General features: G+C 43.2%; 1 protein-coding gene across 2 annotated transcripts in view; it reads right to left on the reverse strand.

Annotated features, from left to right (window-relative positions):
• Positions 1–22,051, reverse strand: part of CCN5 (cellular communication network factor 5) — a 35,994-nt gene that overhangs the window by 8,499 nt on the left and 5,444 nt on the right. For both annotated transcript variants that reach the window (XM_040437597.1, XM_040437596.1), the window contains exons 2-3: positions 21,709–21,925; positions 9,414–9,665 (exon numbers count right to left, since the gene is read on the reverse strand). In XM_040437597.1, coding sequence (XP_040293531.1) covers positions 9,414–9,665; positions 21,709–21,925 — 469 coding nt within the window. The remainder of the gene's footprint in view (positions 1–9,413; positions 9,666–21,708; positions 21,926–22,051) is intronic.

Genomic DNA, 22,051 nt, shown 5'->3' on the forward strand with positions numbered 1-22,051 from the left:
AGAATGGAACTTACCATTCCATTCCCCCCCCCCCCACCTTTAGGACAGAAGCGGGCTATTCCTGATTCCTACCAAGGGAAGGGCCCTTAGGGAGTGTTTGGTCATTCTGAGGTCTAGTTTAGTCAGTCTAGAGGGAAATTGAGAGTTGGAAGGGGATGAGAATCACTTTGACTCCTTACAGATTAAACAGACAGGGTATTACAAGGGGGTCAACAGCCAAAGGCACCCCACTCCAAAGGTAACAGAACCATTATAAAGTCCAGCTTTCAGACTGAAGCATGAATTTAGCACAGCAGAGAGATAAAGCAGAAAATTTAAGTTTGCCTGCCAGTTTACCTCAAAACCTGCTGAGACCAAGAGAAAGATCGAATACTGTCTGGATACAAGTTTATTCAAACCTGTTGAACTTTCACCAAGTCTGGACTCAACTTATTCTCTACCTCCTACCACTCTACCCTTTATTGCTTCGAAGCCTAACCATGGGGAACGATAGTATCCAGGTAGGATCACCATCACACACACAGAAACTATTAAGGTCGCACCACACCACTCGGCATTTCTAAGAACCTAGGACATGAATTTTGCCCTGGGGGTGGCATGTTGCTCACTTCACCTCAGGAGAATCAAGACTAATGTCTGCTGCTATGAGTCCCTGCTTGTAATTGGCAGCAACATCCTCTAGACCCACTGCTTTCTCTGCAGGGGTTACACTGGTTTTTGCTCTAATATGTATTGTCAGTTGAGAGACCTTATACAGTGTATAGACAATGGCGTGTCTTTCTAAATCACGTCCAGTTAACTGAATTTACCACAGGTGGACTCCAGCCATGGTGTAGAAACATCTCAAAGATGATCAAGAGAAATGGGAGGCCCCAGAGCTAAATTTTCGAGTGTCATAGCAAAGGGTCTGAATACTTCCATATGTCAATGCAAAATTTAAATGTTTCCTTTATAATACATTTGGAAACATTTCTAAAATAATGTTTTCACTTTCTTATTATGCACTATTGAGTGAACATTGATGTGTAAAACTTTTTTTTTTTTTTTTATGTTTTTAGCACAAGGAGGCCGCAACATAAAAAAGTGAAAGGGTCTGAAGACTTTCTTCTGTCTGTCTGTCTATCTATCTATATACATGGTCGAGTTACCTTATTATGACCACTTCCTACTTTCAACGTCGGAAGTGTGTAACTAATGAAGGAATTCACACGTCATGAGCTGCCTTGGTGGGTATATAAGGTGTGTGATAGGCTGTCTGCTCACATATGCCTCGCTGTCAGGGGGCAATTTATCAAGAGTGGCATTATTACTGAAACAACGCAGTTAGTGAACTGTTCATGTGCTGCCGTGGTGAAAGTGTATTGCGAGTGGACAAATTGCGAACAAGCCAGGTGGAAATTGCGGAGTACCACCACATTCATATCAGAGGTGAACATCAGCTATGAAGGTGCGCAAGGGATGCTGAAATGCTACAGTGGAGCAGCTCACTGCCAAAGTGAACCAGGACCTCCGCTGATTGTCAGAGGGTTGCCTTCTCTAATGAATCACGTTTTCTGCACCATCAAATTGATGAACGTTGGCGTGGCAGGCAAGAAACATCAGAGAACAAATACCCACTAACCACTGCTAGAAAAACACAAGCTGGTGGGGGCAGGGTTTATGTAGTGATGGACAAACATTGGCAGGGACAAATGTTCGTGAACCGCGCGTTCGTGGTGGGCCCCATTGACTTTAATGGCAGGCGAACCTGAAAAACCTTCAGGTCATATTTGCAGTTACCAAATACTTACTAGAAGTGCACAAATAGTTCAACAACATGGACAGTGACATACCAGAGGGGGATCATTGGCAAAAGTTTTCACAAAAGATATGTATTTCAATCAGGGGCCATTTTTATGCGTCTTAAAGGGAAACTCTCAAAAATGTGCCCTGCTGGAGCCTAGAAATTTTTTGTTTTAGGCCACGGCAGTAAAGGCCCCAAAAATTAGGCATTCACCTGACAGAAAAGAACTTGTGATGATGTGGCTGGAGGTACATTAGGCGGTCACTGGATAAAAATTCTACTGTAGGTCACTGGAGTACAGGCTCCAAAAATTAGGCATTCACCTAACAGAAAAGAACTTGTGATGATGTGGCTAGAGGTACATTAGGAGGTCACTGGATAAAATTTTTACTGTAGGCCACTGGAGTACAGGCCCCAAAAATTAGGCATTGACCTGACATAAAAGAACTTGTGATTATGTGGCTGGAGGTACATTAGGCGGTCACTGGATAAAATTTTTACTGTAGGCCAGTACAGGCCCCAAAAATTAGGTATTCACCTGACAGAAAAGAACTTGTGATGATGTGGCTGGAGGTACATTAGGCGGTCACTGGATAAAAATTTTACTGTAGGCCAGTACATGCCCCAAAAATGAGGCATTCACCTGAGAGAAAAGAACTTGTGATGATGTGGTTGGAGGTACATTAGACGGTCACTGGATAAGATTTTTTACTGTAGGCCACTGGAGTACAGGCCCCAAAAATTTGGCATTCACCTGACAGAAAAGACGGAGGATGGAGTAGGAGGAGGAGAAGAATAGGCAGGCCTGCATACAAACCTTGGCATTAACACTAAATCCACACGGGAGCCACGGGTTACATGCTTCCAAGACACGGAAGAACAGGAGTCTCAAATGGCCTAGTTGCACGGAAAAGTAGGAGACTGTATGCAGTAACTAAATCGGCAGGTAAGTACACAGAAACACACTTACCTGCCGCAGCCACCATAACTGGAACCCGTGCATAAGTACAAGAGCCCACACACCAAACAGGACACCGTACAAACAACACCCACACATCGGTATCCAGCACACCAGTTACTGCCTGGACACCATGCCGCAAGGTGCATGGCAGCCCCAGGCTGGGAAACCACCCCTCTGGGAAACTAGCCCCCTTCCGGAGGTACACAACACAGGAACAAGTCTAGAAAACATGCTGGACTACAAACACCAAGGGTCCAGACATGTAACAACCACTAGACAAGACAACAACCACCCATACATAAACATCACCAAACATATGCAAGGGTAGTGAAGGGAGGAGAGAGGGATGACAACGGAGAGACATCGCAGGAGACATTGATGTCCCACTAGGTGGCCCTCAAGGACTGGGCAGACAGAACACCCTGGACTGGAGCAGAGCTCCAGCACCAACGACAGCTGTACAACTGACTCCAGCCAGGGAGCCACAGGTAATAAAACCCAAGTTACCACACCCAGCCAGGGAGTTAACCCTTCCAGCATCAGACAGAGGAGGAACCAGGAGTAGAGGAGCAAAGAACACACATGCAGACAACCATGCATTGCCCCTGGCAACCGGCATGTACGGCAAAGATGTCACAGCGTACAACATCGAGGCCATGACAGATATATTCACTTGCCGCCGAACGTGACCATATAGCTCTGGGATGCCCTTCAGGGAGAAATATTTACTTCCGAGGACCCTCCATTGCGGTGTGCCAATGGCCACAAATTTTCTAAAGGCCTCCGAGTCCACCAGTTCATATGGCAGTACTAGACGGGCTAGCAGTTCCAACAAGTCAGCGGTCAGCCGTTGGGCAAGAGGGTTATCCGGCATCATCAACTTTTTATGCTCGAACATTTGGGCCACGGAAGTCTGCCTTCTGCCAGATGAAGGCGACGACGGCACGGTGGAAGGTGGAGTGGAGGACAAATGGGAGGAGAGAGGAGAAGAGAAGAGGCAGGACGTGGAGCACCGGGAGTGTGGCTTTGTGGGTTCTGACGGCGTTGCTCCCACTGGGCTCGGTGATGGGAGGCCAGGTTCCTTCTTAAGGCGGTCGTCCCTAGGTGAGTGTTGGGCTTACCGCGACTTATGCGTTGACAGCACAGTATGCAGATGGCAACACTAATCACGTCCAGTTAACTGAATTTACCACAGGTGGACTCCAGCCATGGTGTAGAAACATCTCAAAGATGATCAAGAGAAATGGGAGGCCCCCAGAGCTAAATTTTCGAGTGTCATAGCAAAGGGTCTGAATACTTCCATATGTCAATGCAAAATTTAAATGTTTCCTTTATAATACATTTGGAAACATTTCTAAAATAATGTTTTCACTTTCTTATTATGCACTATTGAGTGAACATTGATGTGTAAAACTTTTTTTTTTTTGTTTTTAGCACAAGGAGGCCGCAACATAAAAAAGTGAAAAGGTCTGAAGACTTTTTTTCTGTCTGTCTGTCTATCTATCTATATACATGGTCGAGTTACTTTATTATGACCACTTCCTACTTTCAACGTCGGAAGTGTGTAACTAATGAAGGAATTCACACGTCATGAGCTGGCTTGGTGGGTATATAAGGTGTGTGATAGGCTGTCTGCTCACATATGCCCCGCTGTCAGGGGGCAATTTATCAAGAGTGGCATTATTACTGAAACAACGCAGTTAGTGAACTGTTCATGTGTTGCCGTGGTGAAAGTGTATTGCGAGTGGACAAATTGCGAACAAGCCAGGTGGAAATTGCGGAGTACCATCACATTCATATCAGAGGTGAACATCAGCTATGAAGGTGCGCAAGGGATGCTGAAATGCTACAGTGGAGCAGCTCACTGCCAAAGTGAACCAGGACCTCCGCTGATTGTCAGAGGGTTGCCTTCTCTAATGAATCACGTTTTCTGCACCATCAAATTGATGAACGTTGGCGTGGCAGGCAAGAAACATCAGAGAACAAATACCCACTAACCACTGCTAGAAAAACACAAGCTGGTGGGGGCAGGGTTTATGTAGTGATGGACAAACATTGGCAGGGACAAATGTTCGTGAACCGCGCGTTCGTGGCGGGCCCCATTGACTTTAATGGCAGGCGAACCTGAAAAACCTTCAGGTCATATTTGCAGTTACCAAATACTTACTAGAAGTGCACAAATAGTTCAACAACATGGACAGTGACATACCAGAGGGGGATCATTGGCAAAAGTTTTCACAAAAGATATGTATTTCAATCAGGGGCCATTTTTATGCGTCTTAAAGGGAAACTCTCAAAAATGTGCCCTGCTGGAGCCTAGAAATTTTTTGTTTTAGGCCACGGCAGTAAAGGCCCCAAAAATTAGGCATTCACCTGACAGAAAAGAACTTGTGATGATGTGGCTGGAGGTACATTAGGCGGTCACTGGATAAAAATTCTACTGTAGGTCACTGGAGTACAGGCTCCAAAAATTAGGCATTCACCTAACAGAAAAGAACTTGTGATGATGTGGCTGGAGGTACATTAGGAGGTCACTGGATAAAAATTTTACTGTAGGCCACTGGAGTACAGGCCCCAAAAATTAGGCATTGACCTGACATAAAAGAACTTGTGATTATGTGGCTGGAGGTACATTAGGCGGTCACTGGATAAAATTTTTACTGTAGGCCAGTACAGGCCCCAAAAATTAGGTATTCACCTGACAGAAAAGAACTTGTGATGATGTGGCTGGAGGTACATTAGGCGGTCACTGGATAAAATTTTTACTGTAGGCCAGTACATGCCCCAAAAATGAGGCATTCACCTGAGAGAACAGAACTTGTGATGATGTGGTTGGAGGTACATTAGACGGTCACTGGATAAGATTTTTTACTGTAGGCCACTGGAGTACAGGCCCCAAAAATTTGGCATTCACCTGACAGAAAAGACGGAGGATGGAGTAGGAGGAGGAGAAGAATAGGCAGGCCTGCATACAAACCTTGGCATTAACACTAAATCCACACGGGAGCCACGGGTTACATGCTTCCAAGACACGGAAGAACAGGAGTCTCAAATGGCCTAGTTGCACGGAAAAGTAGGAGACTGTATGCAGTAACTAAATCGGCAGGTAAGTACACAGAGACACACTTACCTGCCGCAGCCACCTTAACTGGAACCCGTGCATAAGTACAAGAGCCCACACACCAAACAGGACACCGTACAAACAACACCCACACATCGGTATCCAGCACACCAGTTACTGCCTGGACACCATGCCGCAAGGTGCATGGCAGCCCCAGGCTGGGAAACCACCCCTCTGGGAAACTAGCCCCCTTCCGGAGGTACACAACACAGGAACAAGTCTAGCAAACATGCTGGACTACAAACACCAAGGGTCCAGACATGTAACAACCACTAGACAAGACAACAACCACCCATACATAAACATCACCAAACATATGCAAGGGTAGTGAAGGGAGGAGAGAGGGATGACAACGGAGAGACATCGCAGGAGACATTGATGTCCCACTAGGTGGCCCTCAAGGACTGGGCAGACAGAACACCCTGGACTGGAGCAGAGCTCCAGCACCAACGACAGCTGTACAACTGACTCCAGCCAGGGAGCCACAGGTAATAAAACCCAAGTTACCACACCCAGCCAGGGAGTTAACCCTTCCAGCATCAGACAGAGGAGGAACCAGGAGTAGAGGAGCAAAGAACACACATGCAGACAACCATGCGTTGCCCCTGGCAACCGGCATGTACGGCAAAGATGTCACAGCGTACAACACCGAGGCCATGACAGATATATTCACTTGCCGCTGAACGTGACCATATAGCTCTGGGATGCCCTTCAGGGAGAAATATTTACTTCCGAGGACCCTCCATTGCGGTGTGCCAATGGCCACAAATTTTCTAAAGGCCTCCGAGTCCACCAGTTCATATGGCAGTACTAGACGGGCTAGCAGTTCCAACAAGTCAGCGGTCAGCCGTTAGGCAAGAGGGTTATCCGGCATCATCAACTTTTTATGCTCGAACATTTGGGCCACGGAAGTCTGCCTTCTGCCAGATGAAGGCGACGACGGCACGGTGGAAGGTGGAGTGGAGGACAAATGGGAGGAGAGAGGAGAAGAGAAGAGGCAGGACGTAGAGCACCGGGAGTGTGGCTTTGTGGGTTCTGACGGCGTTGCTCCCACTGGGCTCGGTGATGGGAGGCCAGGTTCCTTCTTAAGGCGGTCGTCCCTAGGTGAGTGTTGGGCTTACCGCGACTTATGCGTTGACAGCACAGTATGCAGATGGCAACACTATTGTCAGCAGCTGACACGTTAAAAAAAGCCCACACTGCGGAGCCATGTGCTGGCTTCCTGGGAGCGCCAGAAGTGACCGTGCATGGTGGATGGCTCACTCCAGATACATTTGCAGCCTGCTTTTTGCCTACTGTGCCCTGTGAGCTCTGCCTGCTTCTCCTCCTTCTCCTCCCTCTCTGCTGCTCCGTCTCTCCCTCTGAACTCCCCTCCTCTTCCTGTCCATCGACACGTCATCATCGTCACCTTCACCACCACTGACATTTGAGATCTCGGAGTAGGCAGCAACAGCGGGAACCTCCCTCCTTGGGCTGATCTGGGTACTGTCGTCAGACCGCTGGGTGGCGGCCATTGCTACCTCCTGTTCCTCATCCGATGTCAAGAATGGCTGCGCATCGGTAAGGTCTGGGAATGGATGGGAAAATAATTCCTCTGACTCGAGTGGAGGGGCTATGGTGGTGGTGGTGTATTTGGGGGTGCACACAGCAGAGAGTGAGGAGGGTGCAGATACAGAGGATGAGGAGGGTGCAGAAGCAGAAGGCTGAGTGAGCCACTCAACCAACTCTGGTGTGCCCTTTGAAATCGTGCTTTCTCCAACTTCCCACTGCTTGCCTCTTCCTCTGCCTGTCATTTTCAAAATGACCCTGTGCCTAAGTCCCTAGAGAAAAGCAGTATTTGTGGAAGCATGCATATCGCACCCCTCAATCAATATTTGGTGAAAACAGGTATATTGAACCCCTTAATCAATATTTTGTGGAAGCAGGCATATCGCAGGCCTCAATCAATATTTGTTAGAAACAGGCATATTGAACCCCTTAATCAGTATTTTGCGGAAGCAGGTATATCGCAGGCCTCAATCAGTATTTGGTGGAAGCAGGTATATAAAACCCCTTAATCAGTATTTTGTGGAAGCAGGTATATCACACCCCTCAATCAATATTTGGTGGAAACAGGCATATTGAACCCCTTAATCAGTATTTTGTGGAAGCAGGTATATCGCAGGCCTCAATCAATATTTGGTGGAAGCAGGTATATCAAACCCCTTAATCAGTATTTTGTGGAAGCAGGTATATCACACCCCTCAATCAATATTTGGTGGAAACAGGTATATCGAACCCCTTAATCAGTATTTTGTGGAAGCAGGTATATCGCACTCCTCAGTCAATATTTGGTGGAAGCAGATATATTGAACCCCTTAATCAGTATTTTGTGGAAGCAGGTATATTACACCCCTCAATTATTTTTTTACCACAACAGTTATATCACACCACCCTGTTTTTTTGGGGCAACAGGTATATCTCAGCCCTCAATCAGTATTTTGTGGAAGAAGGTATATCACACCCCTCAATTCTTTTTTTGGGGGGGGGGGGGGGGCGACAGGTATATCACACCCGTTGCAATTAGTTGTTCCAATAGCGTTTGTCCCTCTATATAGCTGCGGTATCGCAGCAGAACCGCACACAACTGCTGCACAATACAAATGCACTATAATATACTTTCTATGTTAGAAAGTATATTATAAGTATATCACACCCCTCAGTATATCACACCTATCGATAGCGCACCTATACCAGTCCATAAAAGGACTTTTGTGGCCCTATTATCTAACATTTGGTGTCCCTAACAGCCTGTCCCTGCTCCACAAAGCAACCTCTCCCTACACTGGCAAAGCACAGAATGTAAAATGGCTGCCAGATAGGGTTCTTTTATAGGGTGGGGGTGTGTCCATGTGCTGAAACATCTCAATTGTCTGTCCTGTCGCACCTGATAGATGTGTCATGGGTGAATATTCGGTGCAATGCAAAAGAATATGGCGTCGGCGGACATCGCCATATGTTCGCATGTTTGACGAATCTCGAAAACGCGCAAAGTTCGCCGCGAAACAACCTTCATCTCTAGTGTTATGGTCTGGGGAATGTTTTTGTGGAATTCTATGAGACCAAACATCACATACACCCATACATGACTGTCTTCCCTGGGGTGGATGGGTTCTTCCAGGAAGACAATGCGACATGTCACATGGCTAGAAATGTTTGACATTGGTTGGAAGAAGATGACCAAGATTTCCAAGTACTACCCTTGCCCCCTAAATCTCCAGACTTGAACCCAATTGAGCATCTGTGGGACCACCTCAATTGTCGGATACGCTCTAGGGATCCTCCCCCCATGCACCGTCTAGCAGATGTGGAATAAACTGCAGTCAGCATGGCTCCAGATACCTTTGACAACCTACCAGGACCAACTTGATGAACTCAATGATCTGGATATTTGCTGGTGATCATAATAATGTGATTCGACTGGGTATATATTATGCATGGATATATTCTGGTCAAAAGATCACAGGTGAGTGGTCTGTCTCTTTAAGGATATATTTTAGTAATTTTACCTTGTTCCACACTGGTAAGAAGCTTGGGCTCTTGGGGTTGATCACATATCCATTCTTGACAGCACTTCCCTGGGACTTCAACTCTTAGAGGAAAGGGGCATGTTGGGCTTGGGAGCCTAACATCTTCACTGCACAGTGGGATACAGGTGACACCACCGTCCACACATGTGCACTGGACTTTACAGCTGGGCTGAAAGGTTTCTCCATCTTCATACACTTTTCCATGGATGTTGCAGCTGTCACCCTGGTTATCTGAGGAGAGTCCATGTCACAAATATCAGCAAATATTACCTCCTAGTCCTTTCAAGAACATGACTTAAATATTGTAAAAACATGCTCATTGTTGTTTTTCTGTTATTTAGTAACACAGAGATGGACACTGAGATGGGTACATGGCCTCTAGTTAATGACAGTGGTTGGTTACTGAGAAGGGTACATGGGTTCTGTGAAAATGTAGCTGATGACAGAGGGGGGTACTGGGATGGGTATGGGGGCACTATGATAATGTAGTTGATCACAGAGGTGAGTACTGGGAGGGTTACATGGCCTCTGTGATAATGTGGCTGATGACAGATATGGGCACTGGGATGGGTTCAAGGCCTGTGTGTTAATTCAGCTGGTGATAGAGGTGGACACTGGGATGGGCATGTGGCATCTAATAATGTAGCTGATGACAGAGGCGTGCCTACACTGCAGTGGCATATAGAACACATAGGAAACATGCTTATAATACACATATAGGAGCATTTATTAAAGTATTGCAGTGCACTCGTTTTCTGGCATTGAAAATTTGCTAATTTTTGCAACTTTTTGCCTTTTTATTTTATGCCATGCTTCCACTTTGTAAAAAGTGAGTGTATGGGTCTACATGGGCTGACAAATTTAAGATTACAGTTGTCTCCTAGCTGGTATAGAGTTAAGATTCTGGCGCACAAATATGCTGAATTGCGCCCTGCATCTCAAACCACCACAAACTATATCAAGACTAGAAATGCTTGATAAGTTCCCCCCTTTAGTGTTTAAAGTGCCCTAGTCCTCATGCCTAGTCCTCATACCGTAGTGCCACACAATGAATTGACAGCACCATATAGTGCTTTAAGGGGTTGTCCCATGCAGGTCAATTTATGGCATATTGATAGGGACAGGTCTGAGACCCACTGCTATATCAATAATGGGGACCTGGAGAGCAAGCTGTGCATGATATCTCTGACTTTTAGTCTAACCAGACTGTCTAATACTCTGTAATTCCTCTAGCACCGTTGTATGGAAACAGTAGGTTTAAATAGCACACCAAATGCTTTAAATAACTTCTTTATTAACTTCAACTTTTCTTCATATATAACACTGCCACCTCCGCAGCAGATAGTCCATGTACAAAACACGTGTTGAAAAGATATCACAAAATGGCGGTATGCATAAGATGGTGGTTCAATTGTTCAATCTTGTCATTCAACATAAAATGGTGGATATATTTTTCTCTTCAGTATCTGTACTGTCACTTTATGTTATTTAAGCACTTTATGATCTCTCAGGTATATCTGAGGTCTAACTAATAGTTCTACTTGCAGTATGCAGTTAGCAGTGACTATTTGCAGATTGGTATCTGGTATGGTTGTATGCAATTTGGATTGCAATATGGAATCTGAATGCTTGCAATTTGTAGCTTGCAATTTGTATTTGCAATTGTATGGTTGCAATTGAATTTGCAATAGAACTTGCAATTGGTATTGCAATTGTATGGTTGCAATTGGTGGAACTGTAAGTAAACACATATATATCTAGTTCAGTATACAGTTCTAAACACAATACTAACAATATGAACATTATATAACTGTTCTAAATACCTATTTTGGGCCTTTTGTTCCCATAAAACTCAGCTCTCAGTGGATTGAATGTCTCTTCAGCTCTTTTCCCTGGTGAATAATGATTCTAGCAGCAGAAGCTGGGGGAATTCCCAGACAGGCTGTGCGAGAAGCTGGCTGTGATTGGTCTAGACTTCTGCCCAGCAACAACAGATTAACACTATGCATTCTGTTGTTTCTGCTGTGTCACTGAGCATTACAAAATTAATTTTAAAGGCATATTATCTTTTTCTGATTCTGTGAACACAATATACACTCACCTAAAGAATTATTAGGAACACCATACTAATACGGTGTTGGACCCCCTTTTGCATTCAGAACTGCCTTAATTCTACGTGGCATTGATTTGAGGGATGCACATCCAGGGCACGTAGCTCCCGTTCCACCACATCCCAAAGATGCTCTATTGGGTTGAGATCTGGTGACTGTGGGGGCCATTTTAGTACAGTGAACTCATTGTCATGTTCAAGAAACCAATTTGAAATGATTCGAGCTTTGTGACATGGTGCATTATCCTGCTGGAAGTAGCCATCAGAGGATGGATACATGTTCTCAATCTGTTTACGCCAAATTCGGACTCTACCATTTGAATGTCTCAACAGAAATGGAGACTCATCAGACCAGGCAACATTTTTCCAGTCTTCAACAGTCCAATTTTGGTGAGCTCGTGCAAATTGTAGCCTCTTTTTCCTATTTGTAGTGGAGATGAGTGGTACCCGGTGGGGTCTTCTGCTGTTGTAGCCCATCCGCCTCAAGGTTGTGCGTGTTGTGGCTTCACAAATGCTTTGCTGCATACCTCGGTTGTAACGAGTGGTTCTTTCAGTCACCGTTGCTCTTCTATCAGCTTGAATCAGTCGGCCCATTCTCCTCTGACCTCTAGCATCCACAAGGCATTTTTGCCCACAGGACTGCCGCATACTGGATGTTTTTCCCTTTTCACACCATTCTTTGTAAACCCTAGAAATGGTTGTGCGTGAAAATCCTAGTAACTGAGCAGATTGTGAAATACTCAGACCGGCCCGTCTGGCACCAACAACCATGCCACGCTCAAAATTGCTTAAATCACCTTTCTTTCCCATTCTGACATTCAGTTTGGAGTTCAGGAGATTGTCTTGACCAAGACCACCCCCCCCCCCCTAAATGCATTGAAGCAACTGCCATGTGATTGGTTGACTAGATAATTGCATTAATGAGAAATAGAACAGGTGTTCCTAATAATTCTTTAGGTGAGTGTATAACAGTTACATGACATCCAAAACATGATGTCACAGTAAATAACTCTGCTTTTGTCTTTAACACATAAACATAGGAACTGTATTAAGGCTATTGGCAGGTCTAGCTGTATACACATATAAGCTATTCTAGAAACCTAGGACAGATCTTACCTGGCCAGCTACACTCCCACCAAAATTACCTATAATTCTATGTTCTTAGTGGTGGGACTTTAACATGAATTTGAGGAATTCTCCATCAGGTTCTCACCTCTCAACTGTTTTTTATCACTCTTAAGTAGAACAACTGACTTCTGTATAAGACGTTCCAACTTGTGTGGAGTAGTGAGACGTTTTCCTTTTTTGTCAAGTTTTGAGTCTCCTATTTGTAACAACACTCTTCTTACTAGTTTGTCTTCATCCTTTTGAACTTCTAGAACTTTGGCCAATTTCCATTGACTTCTAGGTAAATCTTCTTTTTTCACTAACACTATGTCACCAACTTGGACATTTCTTCTGGGTGTTTGCCATTTACTTCTTAGCATAATATTGGCTAAGTACTCTTTTCTCCATCTATTCCAAAGCTGTTCTGATAGATATTGAACCCTTCGCCATCTCCTTTTAGCATAGCAATCCTCTTTGGTGAACTTGTCAGGCGGTGGCTGTATGTAATCCGACATAAGGTGGAGTAGATGGTTGGGAGTTAAAGGGTCCAAACTTGTTGGATCGTTAATATTATCAACTGTAAGTGGATGACTGTTAATAATAGACATTACTTCATAGAATGGGGTCCTAAGTGAAGCATCATCTATTCTTCCGGCGTTCTTTTTCAACACTGAACTTAACACATTTCTTACAGTTCTGATTTGTCTTTCCCAAACTCCTCCTGTATGGCTTGCATGTGGAGCATTTATATGAAAATTACACTGTTTCTCTAACAAATACTCAGTTACTTTTTCTTTATCGATCTCTTTTAGAGCTTTCTTCAATTCATTCTTTGCTCTGACAAAATTAGATCCTTGGTCAAATCTAAGCTCTCTGACGGTACCTCTAATGGCTATGAAACATCTTAAGGCGTTGATGAATGCGTCAGTTGACATATATGCTAACATTCCAGGTGAATTGCTCTGGAGCTTAGACATTTTAATATTAGTCCATATCTCTTGTACTCCTTGTGGTTCTGTTTGGTGATGAATGGGCCAAAATAATCCATTCCGATATAAAGAAATGGTGGTGATGGGTTTACACAATCTGCCAGTAAATCTGCCATTCTTTGCTCTTCGGTAGGTCTACATGCCTTTCTGCAGACTACACATTTACTTATATACTTTGCTATAACTTTGCTTCCATTTACAAGCCAGTAGCCACCTAATAGCTTTGGATAAAGCTCCTTCCTTGATGCAAGGATTTGTTGTGGTAGTGATCAATAATCAATCTTGTGAAGGTAGAGTTTTTGGGTAGAATTGATGGATGCTTCACTCTGCTAGGTAACGATGCATTTTCCAGTCTCCCTCCCACCTTCAGTATACCATCCTGCAGAACGAGATTAAGTTTGTATAATGGGTGGTTGTTTGGAAGCCTTTTAGGTTCTTGACTAAGTCCCTTTAACTCTTTACTGTAGAATCTCTCTTGAATGAGTCTTATGACTGTTTCTTCAGCTTTCATTCTTTCTTCTACTCTAATCTTATCTGGTTTCTTTGAGTGGTAGACACCTTGATGTGGGATGTACCGCATTTCTCCTTTTTTAGGTTGGTTATTAACTTTCTCTGCATGTCCTTCTTCGGGGATACCTTCCATGAATTTCAAATAATCCTGCTTGAATTTGGGATCTTTTTCTTCAAACATTTCAATCTTGCTAGGGTAAGATTTCTGTTATTTGGCAGACGAGGTCGTTCTCTAAAAGGTAAGGGCATTTCAAGATGACCTTGTTGATTCTGTTGAATATTTTCTTCTAGAGTGTGTACGAACTTTATGTCTTCTTGGGATACACTCTTTTCTTTAGAACTTATGTCTGCAAAGTCGGATTCAAGAATCTTGATTACTTTTGCTGGACTTACAGTTAATAACTCTTGGACAGATATTCGATGACACAATTCTCTCACCTGTCTTGAGTTTGCGATCTGCTGTTTTCCTCCAACAACACCCCATCCTAGATCAGTTTGAACAGTGTAGGGTTCACCCTTTCCTCCTGTGATTACCTTTTGTGGTACCAAGACTTCGGGACAATCGTAGCCGATCAACAGTCCAACACCAACTCCTTTAGCGGGGACATTTCATGAGATATGACAGATAGGTGCTCCCATTCATTGGCTGTTTCACAGGTAGGTATGCGATCTCGATCTAGAGGTATATCGTCTTTTGTATAAGCCGGAGGTAGATCTAATGTGCAGTTTGAATGAAGTCCTCTAACTCTCAGTCCTTTGACCCTTTGACTGTTCAGTATTGTGTCTCTCCCCGTCATTGTGGTGAGTTTGAGCGTCACTGGTTCTGTAGCCACTTGTAATTTCTTGCAGATAATGAAGGTGACATCACTCTGGGCATCCAGTAGCGCATAGGCATATACATTGTTCCTCCTTTTTAGGATATATTATGCACACTGGTACAACCATTGATATGCTATTGCGTTCTCCTTCCCTCACTCTGCAAGAGAATACCGATACTTTCTTTCCTTCCTTAGTATCTTTAGGTATTGAGGATTTATCCTTCTTTGGACGTTTATTTATGTAGTGGTGTAGGATGGCGTCCTTTGCAAATGCTGCATGTGGCCTTTTTCTTACACTTACAACATTGCCTTTTCTTAGGCATCCAAAACACAGTTGGTTATCCAGCACAAATATTTTCTTTTCTTCTGGGGACTTCGCCTTCAATTGTTGGCACTTAGTGGTTCTCTCCACAGAACATACACTTGAAGGTAGTCTGAAGATTTATCGGTTCTGTCTCTCTATTGATCCCAGTAGTGACTTTGGACTTGCTCTCGTAAGTATCTGGACCATTTAGCTGCTGCGTTGGTTGCAAAGCTAGTTGCTCTTGCACATCTTATCTCTCTTGCATGACTTTCTTCTAAGGATTTTAAGACGTAAGATGATGTTACTGGATTACATGCTATCCGTGCTTCCTCATTGACAAACTCAGAGAACTTTTTTAAACTTGGTAAGTTCTTACCTAGATCTAACTCTTTAATCACATAGCGATTCCATCTAGAAGCCACTTCTTCAGGTAGCTTAGTTAGCATCCTGTGGTTTTCTAGATAGTCGTTCAGTACTTCCAGTCCTTGAACATGTGGGATGGAATTGCTGCATGCTTGCAGGAAGTCACCATACTTTTGGAGTCTGAAGTGTTCTTTAGGACCTATTTTAGGCCAGTTATTCAGTTTCTCTCTAAATATATGAAAGAAAAAACCAGAAAGAGGCAGCGCCTCTTGTGTGGAACCTTACAGACAATAATACAGAATTGCACTGATTATGCTTACCATGTGGTGTTGTGAAAAGTCACAACACCTATGTTTCGCCTTGCTGGAAATAATCCCGTCCAGTCTGCGGGGGATGGATCTGCATCTGCTGCCTTGGTCTATGCCCTTTTTCCGTCGCTCACGGTCAAAGAGATAAAGCAGGTTTAGTTGAAAGAAGAAGATCGGACCAAATTTAAACGGCGCTGATGCAGAAGAATGACTCCGTGTTGAGATGTTACCATAATAGGTAATCTTTTATTCAAAAGTCTACGCGTTTCAGGGGCGGACTGCCCCCTTCATCAGGACAATAAAACTTATTAGGATCCTAATAAGTTTTATTGTCCTGATGAAGGGGGCAGTCCGCCCCTGAAACGCGTAGACTTTTGAATAAAAGATTACCTATATGGTAACATCTCAACACGGAGTCATTCTTCTGCATCAGCGCCGTTTAAATTTGGTCCGATCTTCTTCTTTCAACTAAACCTGTTTCTCTCTAAATGCTCTTTGTACTAAGAAAGGATGACCATATCTTGCATTAAATTTTTCCCAAGCTTGTTTGTAGGCTTCTTCGTCTTTTCTATAGAAGTTACCTTCAAGAACTTCCTTGCCTTTTCCACCAACATGTCTCTGAAGGTAGAATAACTTGTCAACTGGGCTGAAGCAATGATGCTCAATGATCATCTCAAAACTTGCCTTCCACTTTATGAACTTCAGTATGGCTCCTGAAAATACAGTAGGTTCCGGAACGGGAAGTCTAGCTAGGACTGTTCTCTGTGGTCTTGCAAGGACAATGGTTGTAACATTCTCCTGAGCATTGCTGTGCCATCTAGGAATAGAATCTATTTTCTCACTTAGTTCTGAATTAGGCGAGTCCTTTTCATCATCTTTTCCGGTAGAGATAGAGGGTAAATTCACACACCTTTTTCCTAACACTGGACTAAACCTCTCTTTGTTTTTATAAGCAGGGATGGAAGGATAATAACTTATTTCTTCACTGCATGCTGGAGATTTTCTTCCATTCTCCTGGGCATATGAAGGAAAGTAGGAGTCTTTTTCTTCACTTAGTACAGATTTGAACCTACTACTCTGACTCATATCCTCCTCATGTACTCTGAGTCTGGCTCCTATGATCTTAACTTCTTTCTGCCTTTCCAGACTTTTCAATTCAGCTTCCATGTGATGGCGCTGTGCCTATATTTCAGCTTCCATTTGATTGCGCTGTGCCTCCATTTCAGCTTCCATCTGATGGCGTTGTGCATCCTTTTCAGCTTGCTTTTCAGCCATCAGTTGACGCTGCGCCTCGATGGCAGCTTCCATCTTAATTTCTGCTTTCTTGACAGCAAGTTGTTCAGCTAATTCCTTTCTTTTGGCTGAAGTATTTGAGGACTCTTATATGTGGGTGGCACTTCTGCTAGCTAAGGAAGTCACACTTGAGATTGTGGTTCCCCCTAAGGACCTAGCATAGTCTCTCATAAAAAGCTTGTTCATTCTACTTCTTGCTTTAACTTCATCATAGTTTGCTGCAGATGATAGTTCTCTCATGAGCTTTACTAAATCTTTAGTGACCGCAGTACATGTGTCCATGTTTCTTACAATATCCTGGGAAGGTGTCATAAGTGACCGCAGGTTGACATATGCTGCCATAAGCTTTGATTCAGATTCTTCTACCGTTTACCATATCACTCAAGTTCCTTTTTCTACTTTCTTGCTTTAGCTTTCTACGAATGTCTTTAATGTATGATTTCCATACTTTTTTCCTTTTAATGCTGCTTCTTGCTCCAAATTTTCCAGCATCTTTGGGGTCGGTTTTCTGGCACATGATGAACGTCTTAGTTCATCTGTTTGGGCTATATTTGAGGCAAGACTAATGCTGCACCAGACTCTTCTACATCAGACAGGTTCCCTTGCTCTTCCCCCTCTACTCTATCTATCTTTGTATCCTCTAACAGTGGCATGGTAATACTAAGCTCAGACATTTTACTTTAAATGCTATAACAATCAATACAAATATTAAGAGTCCTTTCACTTTAAATGCAATATTGACAAATGCAGAAATAAATTACTTTCACTTTAAATGTAACAGCGATAAATGCAGGCAATAAATGACTCACTTTAAATGCAATAGAGTCTGTGTAATACAAAATGTCCTTTGTTTTACTTTAAAGTCTTTATCTGAACACAAAAATGTCTCTTTATACCAAAGCCTATATGCAATGATAAGTCATAAAAGGAAAGCTCTGACCTTATTCTGAAGAGCAGAATACTGCGATCTGAAGGTTGCTGGAACAAATGTCTGTCTTAAAGGAAACTTGTCTTTTCTTGATGTGATGAGATGCTCTGCGCTGACTTGCGATGCTCTGTGCAGACTTGAGATGCTCTGCGCAGACTTGAGATGCTCTGCGCTGACTTGAGATGCTCTGCGCTGACTTGCGATGCTCTGTGCAGATTTGAGATGCTCTGTGCAGACTTGCAATGCTCTGCGCTGAGTTGCGATGTTCTGTGCAGACTTGCGATGCTTTGTGATGACGTGCGATGCGCTGGCTTTGATACGCTGCTGTAGGCTTTGGGCCTAGTGGCGGGAAACTAGCTGACTGCAGTACGTGGTCTCTCCGTGGAAAGCGGTGCAGGCACTTTAGCTGTGGACTTTGGCCTCCCACCATGTATCTCTTTTTCTCTCTAGGGATCGCAGAATGGTTGGCGATCTTTCTCTGACTATCTTGCCTTTTCCGTTCTGCCACTTTAAGAGTCGGCTGCAGTTTGACTAATGCACACGTTATGGCCTTTATGGTAGCTCTGCTGAGGTGTCTTTGCTTGCTCACTCAGGGAACAGTTGCTGCGTGGCGTTATATGCTGGCGCTCTGCTGCTCTAATGCGCTTTTTACTGTGCAAGTTGAGGAGCGTTATCACTTGGCCCTCTGAGGCCAATATAGTTCCACTGTGGCAGGCGCAGCACTATGAAGTGCCTTTTGCGCTGTGGCATTAGAAGAATTTTGATATCTCTGACTTTTAGTCTAACCAGACTGTCTATTACTCTGTAATTCCTCTAGCGCCGTTCTGTGGAAACAGTAGGTTTAAAGAGCACACCAAATGCTTCAAATAACTCCTTTATTAACTTCAACTTTTCTTCATATATAACACTGCCGCCTCCTCAGCAGATAGTCCATGTACAAAACACGTGTTGAAAAGATATCACAAAATGGCGGTATGCATAAGATGGTGGTTCAACTGTTCAATCTTGTCATTCAACATAAAATTGTGGATATATTTCTCTCTTCAGTATCTGTACTGTCACTTTAAGTTATTTAAGCACTTTATGATCTTTCTAAGACGTATATTTGAGGTCTAACTAATAGTTCTACTTACAGTACTCAGTGACTATTTGCAGATTGGTTGAATATGATCTAGTATGGTTGTATGCAATTTGTATTGCAATGTGAAATCTGAATGCTTGCAATTTGTAGCTTGCAATTAGTATTTGCAATTGTATGGTTGCAATTGAATTTGAAATTGAACTTGCAATTGGTATTGCAATTGTATGGTTGCAATTGGTGGAACTGTAAGTAAACACATATATATATAGTTCAGTATACAGTTCTAAACACAATACTAACAATAAGAACATTAATTAACTGTTCTAAATACCTATTTTTGGCCTCTTGTTCCCATAAAATTCAGCTCTTAGTGGAGTGAATGTCTCTTCAGCTCCTGTCTCTGGTGAATAATGATTCTAGTAGCAGGAGCTGGGGGAATTCCCAGACAGGCTGTGTGATTGGTGAATACTCTTGCTGTGTGAGAAGCTGGCTGTGATTGGTCTAGACTTCTTCCCAGCAACAACAGATTAACACTATGCATTCTGTTGTTTCTGCTGTGTCACTGAGCTTACCTTACATTACAAAATGAATCTTAAAGGCATATTATCTTTTTCTGCTTCTGTGAACACAATATATAACAGTTATATGACATCCAAAACATGATGTCACAGTAAATAACAATAGCTTTTGTCTTTAACACATAAACATAGGAACTGTATTAAGGCTATTGGCAGATCTAGCTGTATACACATATAAGCTATACTAGCAACCTATGATAGGTTTTAGCTGGCCAGATACATGCGCAGCCACCTCTCCATTCACTGCTAGTGTTTGGCAGTTTTCAGAAGTCTAATAACATTGAATGTAGGGTGGCCATGCTATAGACCACATCTGGACTGTGTCAATGTGCTAGTTGGATCAGAACACCCGGCCAGTAGTACTAAATAGCTGGACAGGAAGTGAATAAAAAAAAATAAGCTTGGTGAAGTTTCTAGTCAACTAAAGACCCTTACTTAAGTGCCTTATAACTGATTCCTAGGTCCAGAACAGGCAAGTGCAGAAAGTGATTTGGTATGCTTGTAGAGTCAGGACTGGTATAATACTGCATATGTGAATATAATACTTACTAATGTTTATAGGTGACTAATATCCCTTTATTTTGCAGTGTGTTGTTCATTAGTTGTCCACTAGTGTGTGGTGGCCTCATTTCCAGGTGGTGATATGTACCAGTTCAATGCTCCATTAGGTAACATGAGTGATGTAAGTGTTGTCTGTGGCCCTGGATAAAACCAAAAGTAGGCCCCATGCTGTAGGCGGCTCCAAATTGACAGAAGGTGAGGCAACACAACTAAACAAAGAAAACACAAGTAGATGGGGCCAGCAATACCATAGTGCAGCACAATATAGCACCCCAGCAGAATCAAGTACCACAGTACAGCACAAAATACTGATGCCTTCACAGTCTGCAGGATGGCGATATAACTGAACTTAGTAGAGTCCTGTGGCTGGGGCCAAGTGCATAAGTACTTCCTGGCTCTAGCATTTATTACTACTGACAGTATGAGATCATTATGTATCCAGCTGGCGGCCATGAGGAGGGTTCGGGTGGCCCCCTGGGCATAAGCCCACTGAGAAATTTCCCTCTAGGATTATGGCCAGTTCACCCCTGGTCCCAGCTTCCCAAGTGTCAGGAGAATGGTCCTTCCATATATCAGGAAAGGAATCCATCTTTTTAATTTCCCTGTATTAACGATTCATAATGGCAGGTATGTGTTTTTTTTTAAATTATATTCCTGTTCTATCTGTGGTTCATCCTAATTTGTGGCCCATTTCTAGGGCTAGGATACCTCACTCTACACTGACCTGTGGCTGCCTCTTGTCACTGGATCACATCTTTGGATTATGTGTTTATTCCTTTTTGTTCTCTTTTCATTCCATTTGTTCTTACAATTATCTCCAAAACATTGCAGTTCTAAGAAGAACAATAAGGAAGATATATCAATAGGATGAGAAGGTTTGGCAAAAATGAAGCACTTTGTAAATTCATCACAATGTGACATAAGTTGGTGCACCTTGCCAGCATATTAGACACTCTTCCTTATTTCACCTCATAGCTGCCACACCTCTATAACCCTAAAATTGGTACTTGCTTTTGATAAATTTGATGTATGATTTCTTAGCCATGCCTCTTTTACATACAATTTTCAAGACTGTTGCGATTGTCTGAGAAACATAATAAAATAAATGTGCCACACATTGTGCTTCCATGATCTGATAATAGAATGCTATTGCATTTTGCAGATGTCCAGTGTTTTTTCATAAAACCATATCTCTTGTTGAATACACTGCAACCACTGCAGGGCCTGTGGAGCATTTAAGAAAATGTTACACCACACTTGGTAAACTTGGAGCAACCAGTAGCAGATGAGGACAGATAGAAAATGCTGACTGTAGGAATCTTACAGTTACAGGTTCCTCCTCTTCCATCAATGCTTGTAGAATAATCGCAGGTCAGCTCCTGCCTCTTATCACACAGGTTGATCTGGTCACAAGGTTCCCCAAGGCGCCTAGAACAGATATTGCAGCACCCACATCCATCTAAAATTCTGGCTGAGCCAGGAGGACATTGAGCTGGAATCCAGGGACAGGAACATGGGAGTCTGCAAAGCTGTGAGCAAATCTGATATGGAAAAAGAAAACATTATGTAAAATGATTGTGTCCAAAAGCTTTAACTTTCCATCTTCCTCAATGCGCTGTAACACTACACAGATTATAGATTGTATGGATATCACCCATACAGTATCT

Source organism: Bufo bufo, chromosome 6 (genome assembly GCF_905171765.1).
Source record: "Bufo bufo chromosome 6, aBufBuf1.1, whole genome shotgun sequence".
In the NCBI taxonomy this organism is placed as follows: domain Eukaryota; kingdom Metazoa; phylum Chordata; class Amphibia; order Anura; family Bufonidae; genus Bufo; species Bufo bufo.